This window comes from Balaenoptera acutorostrata, chromosome X (genome assembly GCF_949987535.1).
Source record: "Balaenoptera acutorostrata chromosome X, mBalAcu1.1, whole genome shotgun sequence".
NCBI classification, from domain to species: Eukaryota; Metazoa; Chordata; class Mammalia; order Artiodactyla; family Balaenopteridae; genus Balaenoptera; species Balaenoptera acutorostrata.
Window position 1 is genome coordinate 63,946,772 of NC_080085.1, and position 18,312 is coordinate 63,965,083.

The 18,312-nt window shown below is 35.4% G+C and overlaps 1 protein-coding gene across 1 annotated transcript in view; it reads left to right on the forward strand.

Annotated features, from left to right (window-relative positions):
• The first annotated feature begins 225 nt into the window (after positions 1-225).
• Positions 226-18,312, forward strand: part of CHIC1 (cysteine rich hydrophobic domain 1) — a 41,099-nt gene continuing 23,012 nt past the window's right edge. The window contains exons 1-3 of the mRNA XM_007188187.2: positions 226-648; positions 11,268-11,322; positions 16,897-17,052. Of these exons, the coding sequence (XP_007188249.1) occupies positions 356-648; positions 11,268-11,322; positions 16,897-17,052 (504 nt within the window). The 5' untranslated portion in view covers positions 226-355. The remainder of the gene's footprint in view (positions 649-11,267; positions 11,323-16,896; positions 17,053-18,312) is intronic.

An 18,312-nucleotide genomic window follows, 5' to 3' on the forward strand; every position in this document is an offset into this window, starting at 1 on the left:
ACCAGAAGATACGTCCCCGGGAAACAAGCAGCAGAAGCCCAAACAGCAGTATTAGGAGCAGCACCCGCATACCGTACCTCGACAATTCCCAGTAGTTCACCTCTAACGCCCCCCTTCCCTTGGAGCCGCGCAAGCGTACACTGATTTTGCTCCTCTCTCCCTCATGCCCCCGCCTCCAACACCCTCCGCCCCCCCACCCCCCCACCCCCGTCTACCCCACCACGCAGGCGCATCTCCTTAAATCCTGTCCCTACCCCCCTCCTCTTTCTCTGCATTTCGTTCCCCCTCCTCTTCCAGCACCTCAGCAGGTTCAAACTCTTCTGCGTGAGGGTGGCGGTGATCGAGAGGTCACGTGATGAGCATCCTGCTGCCCAACATGGCGGAGTTCGACACGATCTCGGAACTGGAGGAGGAGGAGGAAGAAGAAGCGGCAACGTCGTCGTCGTCGCCGTCGTCGTCGTCGTCGGTATCGGAGCCCGACGATGACGAGGAAGATGAGGATGAGGAGGAAGAAGAAGAGGAGGAGGAGGAAGAAGAAGAGGAGCAGGTGGAGGAGACGCCGCCCCCGCCTCGGGTAGTGAGCGAGGAGCATCTGCGGAGATATGCCCCCGACCCTGTATTGGTGCGGGGCGCCGGCCACATCACTGTGTAAGCGAGAGGAAGCCATGGGGTTTGAGAAGGCTGAGATTTGGCGACAGAGGAATAAGGCAATCGAGGGGCCTGTAGAGTGGGGGAGGGCTGACTGAGGCATATAGTTAGGAAAGGACACCTTGTCTAAATGGAGAAACTGAGGGAGACAGGTGTAAAGGAAGTGAGGAGAAAGCAAATGTGATGCACCAACACCGGGTAAAAAGTGAGTATAGGACAGGGAAGTTAGGGGGTTGGGAGCCAGAGGGATTGGAGTAGGGGTGAGTCTCCTTGCTTCTGTGTATGCTGGCGATGAACAGTCTTTAAACTGCAGGATGTACTAGCGGACTCTTTGCCGCTAAGATTGATGTCTGGTGGAACACGGTGACAGCTGTAACAAGTGACGAGACGTAGGCTTGGACTCTTCAAAACAGAAACATAATATATTTTGTGAATAACATTATAGAATATCCACCCATCCACGTATTCATCCATCCATTCTTCCTATCTAATCCCTTTGTAAATGAATTCAATAATCCTTTCCGTGTCTTGATCACTCCTCATTCTGACGTTTCTTAAATATCACACAGTTAGAGGTTCAGGTTGAGAAGTAGCTATGAAACGTAGAAAGAGCAATGGATTGAGAGTGAGGGCTCTTGTATGTTAGTCCCAGCCTTGCTTTTTACTGGCTCTGTGACCTTGGTCAGGTTACTTTCCATTTCTGGGCCTTGATTTCTCCATCGGTAAAATGAGGGGTTTGGAGTAGATGGTTTTTAAAGCCTTTCAGCTCTGAGATAATTTAACATACCTGCAGGAGATTTTGTATTCCCAAATATTAAATTTGCAAACATTAAATATATATGGAAATTAGTCCCCTAGGAGCTGAGAATGATTTTTTGAAAACTCATACAGAGTTTTTTTTTAAATTGACATCTTGGATCATATTTGAGAAAATAAAAAGGGGGAGGGACCTCATAGCGTAGTAGTTGGCAAAGCAGAAGAAAAATTTAATGGTTCTCTGGGCTTTGAAGAGTGCTTTCTCGTTTTTATGTGCTTGGACAGTAAATACTTGGAAGTTTGAATATTGTGTCATGTTCATCCTCTTAATTATGCTATCATTTACTGAGTTTTCAAAATAGGACTATTTTTTCTTATCAAGTCATGCTGCCTGTAATATTGATAATGGCTCACCTACCCCTCTGACTTTCAGTTGAGTTCATATTATCTGAAATCATATATTATGCACCACCTCCCCCCATCATGTTAGCTTTTAATTTTAACATGCTGAGTATTTTAATTGTAATATACTTTTGTGATCTTTGCATGAAAAGTATTAAGGAAGATTTTGAAATTGTGGAAGAGTGTGGGGAGATTTTTAGACCTGTCTTTTGGTTAGGCAATTTTAACACAATTTCTCTTGGTCCAAGAATTTTGCAGATAGCCTACAATGTTCAGATGCCAGCTTACTGCGCTGTTTTATTTCCATTCCTTTCATCACTAGGGAAACAATTTATTACTCAAATTAATTATGATTCTGGTACCAAAGGTTACTTTCATGCAGATTATTTCATATGATCAAACAGAAAAAGGCTTTTTATTACAGTCCATAATTTTATATTCCAGCATTCCTCCCCTTCATTTTTTTCTAAAATTCAGAAAACAAAGAACAGGCAAGAAAACAGAATTTAAGTTCCCTGAAACTTATTTGTGGTTCCATTCTACTCCTCACACAACCATGGTGAAGTACTTAACAACCTATTTTCAATTAAAAGCAAAGCACTGACACTTGCCATGCCCAGGCCCTTATGATAGGTGTAATGTCCCTCTCAGCTTAAAAATTCTGGAATAAGGAGTGTGAAATAATGGTGCTCATAGTAACTGCTGGTATTAATTGAAGCCAAAACCTGAAAAGCAGCAAACCAGTACTTGAATTGCTAACCAGTGTACATAGTTTGGAAAATTACTTAGTTGTATTGTACACATTCTCTGACCTAGAAAGCATGTTTGATGTTAAATGAGAAACTGGTCTTTCTATGATAGGAAAACCTTCCTTACAACAGGGAAAGTAAGATCCTTAGGAAATAGTTAATCTAATTCTGAGACGTCTAAAATATCAGCCTCTTTAATTTTTTTCTGGCATGGGAGTGTTAGTTGCCCTATCTGAATGAAATATTTCTTATTCTCTCCCATTCTTATTTTTTTCATTCTTCGTACAGTCATCTGTTCTTTAGAGGATGTTGTTTCTTTTCAAAGTTTAAAATTTGAGAACCATCACCTCAAATTCAGTATATCTTAAACCCAATTTATTTTCCCTCCTCAGATTGGCTGTGCATTCCAGTTGCCCCATTTCTGACCCTGATACTGCCATTCCAATCTTCCAGGGTAATATTTCAAGTCCTTGAGTCATTTTTAACTCTTCCTTCTCCTTGAATTGTCCTTTGCCAGTCTGTTCCAGAATTATGTCATCATGCCTTTTAAAAGGTCTATTAGATTATTCATTTTCTCCATTTCTACTGGCACCTCTCTAGTTTGGGTTGCCATCATCTCCTGCTTGAATTGTGGCCACAGTCTGCCACCTCTCCCCACCCCAATCCATCTGCATGCTTGTGCCAAACTAATTTTCGTAAAACACGGTTTAATCATGTCACTTTCCTGCTGAAACACCTGCACTGGGTCTTAATTAGGTTTGAATTCCTGTGCTCTCTTCCTCCACCCTCAGAGATCATGGAGTCCCTCTGCTTGTTCAAAACTCACCCCTCCACTTATGCTTTCCATACCCTTCTCTTCCAGCCTCCTCCCAGGCAGCCCCTCTCTCTATAATATTACCTCACTCAGCCTCTCTATTGGCTCAGCCTGTAAACATATTCAGAGTCTCTCTAATTCTTTAAAATTAAAAGCCTTCCTAGACCTACATTCCCCATTAGCTATTGTCTAATCTCTCTTCCTTCTTTCTCCAAATTTCTTAAGAGTAGCTGCATTCACCATATCTATTTCCACTTTACCCTTCTGTAATCTGGATTCTGCCACCATGACCACAGACAAACTGGTATCATTAAGATCACCATGACCCTCCTGTTGCTAAATTAGTGGGCATCTTCAATTTCCTATCTTTCTGGTCCTCTCTGCTGCATATAATGACTCCCTCTTTCTCAGAGGCTTTTACTCCAGGGGTCATAAACACACTGGCCTTCAGAGGCGAGACGGGTCAAGAAAATAGTGCAGCATGAGTAATGATGGGGCCTTAGTTGAACTGGAAGGTATATGTTTTGCCTAAAGGTATTCAAATTCTGATTTAAAAAAAAACATTTTGCCAGCCAAACAAATCTAGGAATTCCTTGGCCACTTCACTCTTCCTGGTTCTCCTTATATTTTTCTGGTTATTCCTTAACTGCCTCGTTCATGGGTTTCTCTTCCTTTCTTGCTCCTTGAATACTAGTGATCTCCAGGGTTTTGTTCTCAGCCCACTATTCTCATTTCCTACTCTATCTAGATGGTCTCATGTTGACTCTCATGGTTTCAATTATCTGATGTCTCCCAAATATGTATCAGTATCTCTATACCAGACTCTGCTCTGACTCTTATCTGGACTTCCTCACCTAATGGCTCACTGACATCTTAAATTCAACATATTCAAAACAAAACTCATCCTCCCCCCCTCACATCCCCTCACACCCCCGTCCCAACCCCTCAAAAAATTCCTCCTATTTCTGAGTTCTCCAACTCAGTTAAATGTACCTCCTCCTATCCCATTATTCATCAGTGGTTCCTCTTTCCCACTCAATCTTCTCACAGCTAAGCAATCAGTGGGTATTAATAATATATGACCTAAAATGTTCTTCTTTTCCTCCCTACCGCCACTTCCCTGATTCAAGCCCCTTTCACCACCCTACTAGTCATCTTGTCTTCATCCTTGTCACCTCCAAATCTATCCCTCAGCCTGCTGCTCAATGGAGACACCACTTTGTGTTTAAGACTTTGTGGTTTCCCCTTCATCCATAGGATCAAGTCTAAGCTCTATAACATGGAATATAGAACTGGACCCTGCCTATCTATCAGCCTAATCTCTTGACATTTCCCTTTACTGCTTGTATTTTCTTATTCACAGTATGCTGTTTCTTATCTCTTTGCCTCTGCTCAAGCTGGGGCCTTCATCTAGAATCCCAGTACCCACCACCCTTACCTCATAAGTCACCACCTCCTGCAAGTCTTCTCTGCCCTGAATAAATTGGAAGCAGAAATGGCAGGACAATCACTGGTTACGTCTGAATTCTCAGTGCCTAACACAGTGCCTGCCCTGAAGTAGACACTCAGTAAAAGTGAGTTGAATAAATACTGGTTCACTTTAGTAAAAATATGCCCACCATAACGTGTGCTGTATTATAGGCCCTCAACAAATGATAGTTAGTTGAATCATCCTCTGGAGAGTACTTGTGTTTCTAAGCATAGATACAATAATACTACCAGATTTGGGGTGGGGGGTATGGCATGCCCTTACCTCTGAAAGGTTTGTTGAGCAAGACTTTATGTGTCAGAATACCCCTGTGTACTTATATCATCTTTACACATTGGTTTTCTTGTTACTTATCAAGATATCATTTAATGTCTTATCAATCAATTATAATTTTTTGAGAAGTCGAATGACCTAACCAGAATAATTGTAATTCCAAATCTGAGATGATGATGATCATAAATGGACATTTGGGTATCTTTTTTCAAATTAAAAATTTTTAAAAGTGTCATTAAGGCAGATATATTTGATGTGCTACTCATTGCTGTATATATGCCCAGCACAAAGAACAGTAACTGCCATCTTCTATGTGTCAGTATGCCAGTATGATGGGCACTACCATTTAAATATTGTATAACACACCTAAAATATTTTATTAAAAGATACAAGAATGCCTTTAATATATATGTAAATGGCAAAATTAACTCCCACAGATTTGAGGTTTTAGAAACAGAAATAATGAAATGTCTCATGTAAGTATTGTTTCAGAAATACTATACATTTGAGTGATGTAGCTTAGTATCTATCATTTTTCATCTTGATATTTTTAGGATGAATATTTGGATCCACTGTATTGAATTATAAGGAAAATTACATCTCATGAGATTTTTTTTCTTATTTATAGGTATTACCACACTCTTTATATTACTTAAAATATATAGATATTTACCCTTGATAATACAGCTGTATAGAAGTTAGTAGAGATGAGAGGTTACCAATTCTCAGGAATATATAAAATTCTCATTAAAATTAATCTAAAAGAGCTGAAGTGATTATATACAGAATTGAAAAAAGATGGCCAAATTTGCCAAACAGTGCATTTCTGCAGAAAGTTAGAGAGCACTACAAATATTGATACTTCTCTAATCAGTGAATGGAATGCCTTTTCTGTAAACAGCTGTCTTTGAGGAATTACAGTGAAGCATTGTTAATTTGTGTTTGTATAAGGTAAGTATTTTATAAGATTTTAGGCTTTGAGAATACTGAAGCTATGGTAACTTGTCATTTTACAGGGCGGCAAGACATGATTATTTCCATATGGAAGATTAAAGAAGTTTAACTAATTTTTTAAAATCTCTTTTAATTGAAGGGCATAGACTTTCCTTTTTCTTGGTATAGTAAATAGAGATCAGTGCACGTGCTTCAGAATCAGTGTTACTATAAGTGCATAGTTTTCTAGTGAAATGGTTTTTGTTGGCAGAATTTTACTACACTTTGATGTGTTTTCTTAAACAACCTGAACACATAAACTTAAATTTGAGCAAGGTTTTCAAAGGCTGATGTATAGTCATTTTCAAAAGAATTAAAAACAGTAAGGGGTATAGGGAGGGAGAAAAGAGGGAAGAGCAACTAGAGGACCCATCCTTCTTTACCTCAGTTTCCTTTACTCCAAAGAATTGTCCAAGAAATTAAAATTTGGGGCATTGGAGACACTTAACAAATAAAATACAATCATTAAGAACCACCAGCTGGGTCAGCTTCAAACACATAATAGGCTCTATATTTAATGAAGCCGATAAAATGACAGTGTGAGCAGTTCCCAAGTGCCTTTGTCCAATGCTGAAGAACCCCACATCTTGACTCATGTCTATCACTGATCAGTAATGGGTAGATGAGCTTGTCTAACCTCTGTGGACTCACAGTTCTTAACTTAATGGTTTACTTATGAAACAAAGCTGAGATGTTCATTTAGCAGGAGCCATTTCAACATTTTCCTAGTAGCTGCTAAGTAAAATGTTGTGCCTAAGATTATTTAAGTACTTGTTTTAGAAGCTGAATATCTAATGGAGAAGTTAAGGAAAGAAATCCCTGGTGGGCAAGAACAGAATTGCTACTACCTTTTAGCCAAAATTATGAGAATATGTTGGGCCTAGTTTGCCTATCTTTATACCTTTTGAAGTAGATAAATGTAGGCCATAATGGAGTGTTTTAAGAAATAAAATGACACTTTCCTTACCATTTCTTTTTTGTTTTTTTAAATTTTTTGTCCACCCTGCATAGCTTGTGGGATCTTAGTTCCCCGGCCAGGGATTGAACTTGGGCCCTTGGCAGTGAGAGCACAGAGTGCTAACCACTGGACTGCCAGGGTATTCTCTCCTTACCATTTCTAATACACTTTATATTTTAGAAAATACAGTCCATTTTTATATTAGAGAAGAAAATTTGTAATGTGAATTTAGCAAGCATTTTTTGAGGACCTGAGCACTGGGCTAAGCACTATGAAGAATACAGAAAAAACAAAGTACAGGTCTTGGTTTACAAAGCTAACAGGAAAAATCTCCTTTAAGAAATTGGTGTGGATCAGCGAAGAATAAAAGAAAATATTTTATTAAATTTTGAATTGTGTAGTACAGATTAAAGTTGGCTATGAGTGTTCAGAGAAAGGGAAATCCATGAAGGCTTGCAGCAGGGGTTGACTTGAGCCTTGAGGACTGCATTGGATTTAAACTAGGGAGAGGAAGCAAGAGAAACCACATGAGCAAAGACAAGAGCCAACATAGCAGTGGCAATGGAAAGGAAGGAAATGATATGAGAATGATTTCAAAGGAACAAATAACAGGACTTGGGACCACCTGGATATAAGCAAGGTGCAAAAAATAGGAGAGGGAAGGTCCAAGAAATGATACCAGGGTCTAGGTTAAAGAGAGTCAATGTGCCATTGATAGAGATGAGGAATTTGAAAGGGGGGAGCCAGTTTCCAATAAAAGGTAACTTTTAATTTTAGAAGTGTTCACTTGAGGTGTATTATTTTGTAGCAAGATATCCAAATGGAAATTGTTATTTTTGTTGTTGTTGTTTTTTAATTTATTTTATTGAAGTATAGTTATTTACAATGTTGTGTTAATTTCTGCTGTACAGCAAAGTGATTCATTTATATATATGTATACATTCTTTTCCATATTCTTTTCCATTATGGTTTATCACAGGATATTGAATATAATTCCCTGTGCTACACAGTAGGACCTTGTTGTTAATCCATTCTATATATGCTAGTTTACATCTGCTAATCCCAAACTCCCACTCCATCCCTCCCTCACCCACCCTCCCCCTTGGCAGGCACAAGTCTGTTCTCTATGTCTGTGAGTCTGTTTCTGTTTCATAGATAAATTCATTTGTGTCATATTTTAGATTCCACATATAAGTGATATCATATGGCATTTGTCTTTCTCTTTCTGACTTACTTCACTTTGTATAATAATTTCTAGGTCCATCCATGTTGCTGCAAATGGCATTATTTCCAAATGGAAATTTTTAGTATGCAATTAGAGATGAAGGACTAGAGCATGTTGGGAAATATAGAACTAGAGGTATAGATTTGATGGTCATCAGCATAGAAGTGATTGTCAAGGCTATTAAAAATAGATGAACTGTTATAATTCCTTTAGAAAGAGGAGCAGATGACTAAAAGCTAAACTTTGGGAAAAGACAGGAGTGTTAGGAGAGAGTGAATGAATCGGAGAATGTTAAGAAGGAGTGGTGAACAGCATCACAGGCTGCAAAGTCAGGGGGGAAAGTTCTGAGAAGAGGACATTGAATTTGGCAATAAATAAGATGAACTTGTCTTTCTAAATAAATTTACCGAATAAGGGATTATTTTCAGTAAAGTAACGGCATCAAAAGAGAAATTTCAGAAGGTTAGGGACTTCCCTGGTGGTCCAGTGGTTAAGACTCCGCGCTTCCAACACAGGGCCATGGGTTCGACCCCTGGTGGGGGAACTAAGATCCCACATGCCACACGGCACAGCCAAAAAAAAAAAAAAAAAAAGCCAGCATGTTCATTCAAAAGGTTAAGAAAGGAAGGGATAATATTAAGGAAGTGGAAACAGTGGCAACGAAAGTTCATTTGTCTGGTGATAAATGCAAAGAGAATAGCAAAGCTAAAATTTTTTTAAATAATAGAAATATTCCATGCATTTTGAGGAATACATCTGTCTATATCCTCTATGTATTTGATATGTAGTAAAAGAATGGCAACTGGGAGAAACTATAATGGCAGCAGTCTCTAATGGAGGTAGGAACATATTATTAACATTGTATCTAAAAGGCAAAAGGGGAATTCCCTGGTGGTCCAGTGTTTAGGACTCAGTGCTTCCACTGCAGGGGACACGGGTTTGATCCCTGGTCAGGGAACTAAGATCCCACATGCTGCACTGCACGGCCAAAAATAAATAAATAAATAAATTGGATTTTTTTTTTAATTTTAAAAAATAGAAGACAAGCTATAAGAATGGAAATAGAGCTCTGCTTTCAAATGTATCATGTCTACTTTCTATAAATGAAACCTGTATCTATTTCTTTGTTATGCAATAAGAATTAACTGTGGAATAAAGAATTCAATTACATCTTCTTGACTAGTGATAAGGTCACTATTTAGCTAAATATGATTTGAATGAAATATGTTTCTTGCTCTATTAAATATTTGTCATGTTACTGATTGCTTAGTTAGTACATAATTACAAATATATATTTAATACTAGAGTATCAGTTTCTCAAACAGCACATGAAAGTTGCCATAAAAATTCATGTACAAGAGTACCATTTTATTTTTAAGTTTGGCTATACTCCTCTATGTATAGATTTAAGGGGGATGTTATGAGAATGTTATTATAAAAATGTAACGCTCTCGTTATGTGTTGTACTGACACCTAGAGAAGTAATGAAGTTTTTTAATGAAGTTAAGGTCTTTTTATAATTGCTAATTGATTTTCTCAACTCTTTTAAAATATAGAATTTGTTGTTTTAAAATACATTTTAAAGATGCAAGGTAAAATATATTTATGTACAGATACGCACCTTGCTGCTAGCTGCTAAATATAGAGTCTTTTTGCACAAAAAGAGCACAAAGATTGGCTTGTGTCCTTGAAGAGGAGCTATTAGCATAAATGATACAAGGAGACTATGATTCTCACAGAGAGTTTTAATAGGACGTTGGATTCTTAAGATGTCTTTAAAGTGACCCTAAGACCAAAGTGCAATAAATCAGTAGAATCAAACAGGACATACAGTAGCTTATTATTCAACAAACTTTTATTAAGCACCTACTAGATTCCATTGTGCTACTAAGCATAGTGGAAGATAGCAAAGTAAATAAGCCATAGTTTCTGTTCTCAAGGAGCTTAATATAGGACCGAAAGAATTTAGGGATTAGCATTTGAATTTTGGTTGCCTCCTCTTACTATGTGACTTTGGGCAAGTCATTTGATTACTTTTTGAAAAAATTTTTTCTGAGTGTCAGCTTCCTTCTCTATAAAACAGAGATAACAATACCTCTCTTGAAGGGTTGTGAATTTTAGAGGTAATGTATTTGCCTAACACAGTGTCTAACCCATGGTAAGTAGATAGTTACTGGTAACTGTTACTATTATTGTCTACCTCAAAAGGAGTTCTTATTAAATGTTAGTGTTTTTTCCTTTTTGCTTACACTAACATAAAATTGTAGTCACTCTGATATATCATCTAACATGCAGGAAGTGACCTTTGTTATTCCTACTGAAATCAATCACCAAGTAGGTGAAGGAAGGCTTATAAAAAATCATTTTGACTTAGTACAGATTTCAATGAGTGTACTTGAAAAAAGTTAGAGCTTTTGAGGCTGGGATCTGTTTTCTCAAAATTGGTTGAACATATACATAAAAGCCATTCATAAGGATCAACCTTTGAGTATCTGAATAGTAACTGATCGGAAGTTGTCAAGCTCTATAGTTCCAAAGGTTACCTTAGTTTTTATTAGGAATTTTCATATATCCACAGAAGTAGAAAGAATAGTATAATCCACTCCCACATACAACCCATCAGCCAGTTCCAACAGTTATCAATTAAAATGGGTTTTAACAGAAATGTTTCAATCAAAAGTTGTGATATTTCCCGCTCTGTGTCAGTGTTTCTCTATTATTTTTTAATCTCATATCATGGCTCTAGTTAGAATCCTACTTTAACATTGGCTCCTTAAGTTTCTTTTACTATTAATTTGGATTAATAGTCAAAGATTTATTTTCTATAAATATCAAATTATTTTTAGGACATGCTTTTAGGTCACAACATCAAAAGAAAAATGCATGGCTTTATAACTTTTTTAAGGGAAAGAGTTAAATATGCTGGGTAGAATATATTTTGTTCTGTCTTTGTTTTTAAGGTTTGGCTTGAGCAACAAGTTTGATACTGAATTTCCCTCAGTTCTAACAGGGAAGGTAAGTGAGAGTTTGCATTGAACTTTTCAATTCTAAAAACATTGTTTTATGGCTTATTTAGTGTTATGACAAGTGCTTTGACTCACTGTAATGAAGTCTAATAATAACAGGTCAGGGTAATTGGAGGCTATGTCGTTAGTGACTGAAAGCTGTCTCCGTGACTACTAGCATATGACCAGTTATTTTGTTCCTGTCCATTAATGCCAGCCATTATTTACTTATCTGTTCAGTTTTTCCAGTTTTGCCTTTTTTCTCAGCACTGGTAGCTATAATTGTTTTCATTTAGGTCAGTAATTTCCAATGATTTTAGAGTTAACGAAGTTATCAGTGTTCAACTTTGTATCACTCTATGAATTTTAAAGTGTCCTGTGATGTGATTTGTTATACATCAAAAAATCAAATTTTTGGTTGGACATTTTTCTGTCTTTTAGATAGCTTGAGCTTCTACAATTGGATTCACTGCAATAAATTGTTATTACCTTTTTGTTTCCTGGTTCCTCTACACCCAGTAGTATCTTCTAGCATCGAGGCTCAATATTCAGAGACTTCCTAGGATTCAAAACTGTTTGGAAAATCCTCTTACAACAGTAATGCTAACTTCTAAACCCAAAGGAAAAGGCTCTGACTAAGGCAAAAAGAATATATAAAACTCCTAGTGTATTGTCAGGTACTTATTAGCTTCACAATGTAAGTTTGTGGTTGTTATTGATAATTCTTCATCAGTATATCCCAGTTTCACCCTGATTGTTTTTCCAATTTTCTCTACTCACCAGCTTTCAATTTTAATTGCTTTTGCTACTTTAACCTTCTTCATCTGAGTAATCATTTGTTCTCGGTCCCAGCAATAATTTGTTCTCTTTGACTGTTGACCTTTTCTGTCTCTCCTGATGTATAATGTCAAATCATTCCATATAGTACTAAACAAGTAGTGATAGTCCCTAGCTAAGTGAACATTAGAAAATATGTGGCCATTTATCTTTTTAGGATACAAAGAGCCCTTTGGTTTGAGATTTTGGCCTCACTCTCTAGTATGTTCTACCTTCCTATCCTGATCATTTAGAATTATTCACCAATTTAAGCAGCAGTTCAGATTTAGATTTGTTTTATATGAATTAATCATAAATGTTTTTTCCAAGGGAAAAAATAGCTATGGAAAAAAATCTCTTGAATAGTAATTTGTCTGTGGAAAGATGGCAAATTCAATATTAAAATTAAAGAGAATGTGAATTAAAACATCTCCAGTGGAAAAGTTGTTCTTTATGTTTCCCTTGATGCTGCTGCATGTGTTGTCTGGGCAGTTACATCCAGCTTTATTATTGGTTTAGTTAAAAAAAAGTTTGAATTACAAATCCAAGTAACTCTAGAAAATGAATAATCAAAAAATATGTCAGAGAATAGAGTTCCCAGGTGTAAGAATTATCCATCTTTGAAATTGGCCACTTTTATGTGCTCGAGGAATCTTCAGAATATTTCTTCACACCTCTTCATTTCTTTCCAAGCCTTCTAAAACTAGAAATTCCACCAGCACAAAAGATAGTCGTTTTTTAAACTAGGGAAGTAGGAATATTAAGCTGCCTTTGGTATGCATTCACACAACCTAAATGATCTGGATATGAACTGTTCTTAAAGATATCCATTCTTTTCAGTTGACTGTTTTCGTAACACATAATGATTGGATATTTATTCTAGTGTGCATTATTTAAATGCACAAAATTTCTCATATATTGAACGAGGCATAAATGATACAGTGATGTTTTTCCTAGTTTAGTGTTTGGTGATGAAAAAACACTAAAAGGAATTCTGAAAGTCTGATTTTTTTCAAAGTCACCTGATGACTTTATTTTCTCTTTAATGAGATGATTTTTCTCCGGTAGGCACTATTTCATTTGTATAGGTTATTTTGGATTATCAAAATGCATCTCTGATAACTGTGGGGTCTTGAGAGGCAAAAAAGAATTTACATGTTTCAGAAAAAAACTAAAAGAAAAAAAAGGTTTGAATTCCAGACTTAGCAGCAGTGTAAGTATATTTCAAAATGAATAAATGCAGTAGGTAAAATAGAAAAATAAATCTGCATTTTACAAAACCAGTATTCCAGCATGAGTGGAATTCTATATAGCATTTATGCCTAAACTAAGCAAAATTGTGGAGTGAATTCTGAAAACCTCAAAAGCCATTTTGTTAAGCTCTGTGGCTCAGTATTAATTTTGTGCTTCTTATGTGTTCATGCTTTTAATATAAATAAAAAGATAATCTTTTATATTAAGTTAAGGAAAGATTGTTTCCTCCTTTCACTGAAGATAAGTCCTCCTGTCGTGATAGGACATGTCAAACAGGTGTATACATACAGATTCTGGTGACCAGAAAATGAAAGAACCACAGAACTTCAGAAAAGAAATAAAAGCTTCCGGCCCTCAGCTTGAAACAATTAAATGGTGTTACAGGGAGATTAGTGTGCAGTGTTGGGAACCATAAACCATAAAATCCACCTTTACTATTGCGATCCAGTATGACAAGTGATTGATTGGGTTGTGTTCCCCATGATTGAAGGAGGCAAATCAGTCCTGCTGGGTTTTGCTTAGATTTTCTTCTGTTTGCAAAGTCTCTTGCATCCTGTTATAAAATATTATGACCCTTTCCCCCACCTTTATGATGTGGCTTTCTTTTTTCTAAGAAAGTCAAAAGGAATTAAATGTTTCTTTACAACCTGCCATTCAGCTACAAAGTAAAGGGCTTCTATCTAACCTTCATTACTAGAAATACTCAATTATATGGAAGTAAATGAGTAAAATGTTATTAACTCTGATTCCACACAGTTAGCTAAACATTTCTTTCACATTGTTTAAAATCGGGAGTTAACCAATTCTCATTTCCTATGCCTTTATCTCTGTTTTATGACTTTTACTGTTATTCAAATACAGATTTTTTTTTCAAAGACAATTCTGTCTTCCTTTTAAAGTCAAAATGAAGATTTCAGTTTATTCTTTGAAATTCTAGTAAAAGTTTTCTTTTCAATATGTTTCTGTTATGACTTCAAAAAATTTGAATTCTCATTTTTAGTAACTTGAATGTTTTAGTTTTTAATTTGTCCATAGTAAGAGAGTACAAACTGTGAATATTATGTGTTAAAAGTGGAAAGTATTTGTGGGGAAGAAGGAAAATTGCCACATTTTAGAAATGCTTTTGTTAATTCATTTCCAGAAGCATGTAATGAAAGATAAATCTTATAACAAATTTTATATACCTTGGCATATAATTTACTTCATACACAGTGTTTTAAACAAAAATCAAATTTTACATTTTGGATTGATTCATTTCTGACTTTAGCCTCATTCTTTACTTTTTCTCGTCTGTGCTTACACGCTTTTAAATAAAAGTTTTAAATACAAATTTTACTTTTTAAACATAAATTTAAATTCTAATTATAAGCATTTAAATTTGTAAATGGACAGATTTAATAATTTTATGAGTTTATATCAAAATTTGCCATATTTAAAAAATGTATTAGTGTTTCTGGATACACAGTTTAAAGAAAATTGATAATAATGTTATATTACAGATTACAGCTAAATATGTAAATATATTTTCCTTATTTTAACTTCCATTTGCTTGCTCAGTGGTTCACTAGGAAAAAAGAAGTTGAATATCACTGTTTGAGAGGTAAATTTTAAGATAGCAACTTGGTACCTTGATTTTAAAAAGAACGTCTTTTCTCTAAAGAATTGAAAAGCATTAAATTTGCATTCAAAATGTAGCAGTTTATCCTTTTGTTTATAAGAGACTGTGTAGCAAAGCTGTGGAGTATTAAGTTACCTTATCCAAACCTTCAGGTGATACTCCATGCAAAAAAGAGCTTTGCTTTTCTTTCTCCAAATCTAGTCAGATAGGATTCACTGACTTCCTTTCTCAAAGCATTCTAGTTAGGAGGTCCTTTCTAAGGTATAATTTCCATTCCCTGTGAGGTATGTAATAGACAAATTATTTATTTCACTTTATAGATGGGAGACTAAAACTCACAAAAATTAAATGAACTTACCTAGGATTTTTTATAACTAATAAGAAACTAGAATCTAGATCTTGACTTGTTGTCTTAATGTGCTTAGCCTGTTGGTGTTTTCTATTTTCAGTTATAAGCCATGGTTCTCTGAATTTATTTTCATATTTACTCCAGATATTTAGTCATTTATTTGGAATTCTTTTCACTCAGTGATTGTCTTTAGGTCATATTGGAGAATGAAATCAGTTTAGTTTCCTCCTGTAAATACAGTTTTGAGCCTTACAATTTCACAACTTGTTAACATATTAGGAAGAAAATCTAATTTATAGGTTAAGTGATTAACATTATTGGGTGGCATGAACAATTCTAATAAAGCTAATATAATTATTTAATGTTTAAATCATGATGGTACTGAATTCTGTGGTCATGTATCTTTCTAACTTCTGCTAATAGGTATGTATTGTAGTATTGATTCTAAGACATGTTTATTAAAAGACAAAAATGTAATAAATTGATTCCTCTAATACAATTTTTACTTGGAAGAGTTATAAAGCTCTGTATTTTTGATACCAAACATGCTAGTGGGGTTTTTATTTTACAGCAGCTTATTTTTCCTAACAATTTCATAATTTTTGCTTGCACAACCAGATGGCAGAATTTTTTTCCCATAGATTTTACAGTGTGACAGCTTTCTAAATGAAAGGGAATCATTTTTGTGATCCAGAAATGTGATTTCACTGAAAGCAAACTATTTTTAGTATACCTTTGAATCCTATAACCTTCAAGCAGAGTTTTTGGTATAAATCTAATTATGCCTGTCATGCTCTTGCCTTTGAACTGACTTTGTCATTGTTTACAGAGAGGCACAAGCAGCCACTTCTAGGAATGGAGGTAGTAATTAAAAATATTAAATTTGTATATTTAAGGATCTCTGAACTTCTAAAATTTATAGCAGCTATGAGTCCATTTTTATGCTAATATTAAGACTGTTTTTTGAATGTGATCACTCCTCACTGTCTTTTGTTAGTGTAGCTTTTCCCTACAAACAATGGCAAGTGTTAAAATTGTTATCTTGTAAATTTGCCAGGGAGAAAAGGTTTGAGAGTTGCCTTTTTAAAGATAATCCAGAAATATTGCCGAGGTCTAAATTTAATTCTATTTACTTTGGTAGTATTTAGGTTTTATTGTTGTATTATGCTTCTAGTCTTACTCAACCTTTAGTCTGAGTGACTGAAGACTATAAATAATATTGCTTTAATAATGAGAATATTTGTAAGAAAACTGCTTGACAGGTATCCTTTACCACCAATTTTACTGTTGTCACTTTATTGTTGGTAATTTCAAAAGATTGTTTTCGAACATGAGAATAAGTTCTGTAAACATGAAATTATATTGTTTTGCTTTCTAATGTCATCCAGGAGTATGTAATACATATTTATAGGGAAAGATAGGGAGGAAATATATTTAGACGCGTAATTCCTTAAAGTACTTGTAATAAGACAAACATTTTCTTTAGATTTAGAGATAAATAGTAGAAAGCTGCCCACAGACTGTTAAAGATTGCGCCCTTGTTGTAGGTGGCCCCAGAAGAATTTAAGACCAGCATTGGCCGTGTGAATGCATGTTTGAAAAAGGCTCTCCCAGTCAATGTGAAATGGCTGCTGTGTGGTTGTCTCTGCTGCTGTTGCACACTGGGTTGCAGCCTGTGGCCCGTTATTTGTCTCAACAAAAGAGTGAGTAACCATTTTATTGTGTAATAATAATGAGCTAATGTTTATTGAGCACTTGCTTTGTGCCAAGTACTTTACAGAATTTATTAAATTCTCATAACAATGCTGTCCTCATTCTAGATATAAAGAAACTCAGGGTCAGAGAGATTAAGTCATTTGTCCAACCTTTATCAACGCTTTATCGCTTAATATGGGTTCCAATCATTATTTTAAATAAGTGCAAAGTAAGTGGAGTACTTAAGTAAATATAAATGTGACTGGGCTACTTATTCTTTTTACAAAACTTGAAGCTATGATTTAAAGTATTTCCAAGCCACAGGTATATGGGAGAGTTTCTTCTGATCTGAAGAAAGGCAGAAGTGAGAGTAATCTACAAAGTTGGTAGGGGAAATCCTTGTTAGTTTTGAACATGTCGAAATAACATTCTGACATGACATTACCAGTTATGTCATGGATTTAAGACTACTACATTTATCTCGTCTTCTTTAAAATTTTATTTTGATCTTTAGAATGATTTTTTCCCCCAGTGGGAAGATATTTTTAAACTTTTTAATTGAAGCCAATGAGGAAAATTAATTCATTTTACCTACAGTTATTTTCCCTGTACCACATTGATGATTTCATTTAAACTTCTAAATAATAATTAGCCTACTGAACCATATTCAACATCACAGCACCTTGTGGGGGTATAATTAGTGATGCAGTTGTTTCATAAACCAAAAAGATTCCCAACAAGTACTCATTACATTTTCCTCTCCATCTTTCTCTTGCCCTCCTTAATGTCTACTTCAAAAAAACAAATAATAAAATACTGCCACCCCTATAACTTTTTGAATGGAAAATTAGACATTTTATTAATTCTCTTGGTCACTACCAGTAGATCAGAGCTTTATTTTAAATAGAGCTTAGTTTATTGTTTGTCAAAGCATGAACAATGTTCTCAAATGGCTTTCTATAAGTTAAAAAAATGACAGCATAAATTTCTTTCTTTAATTGTCATATCTTTTAAAAGTTACAAATCAATAACTCCTACCCATCCTCATTATTTTTAAAGCCTCAATGTGAATTAATTATGAGATTTTTTCATTACACAAATATAGCCAATTTCAATTACTTAAGAAGAGAGTTTTTGGTTTTAATATTATCCAGGATCTTCTTTTCTGATGACCTGTTTACGTATTTGCCTCTTTATTAATACCTCCGCCACAAGGCCTGAAATAGAAACAATTTATTCAGTCATGTATTTTACTATGATCACTACTG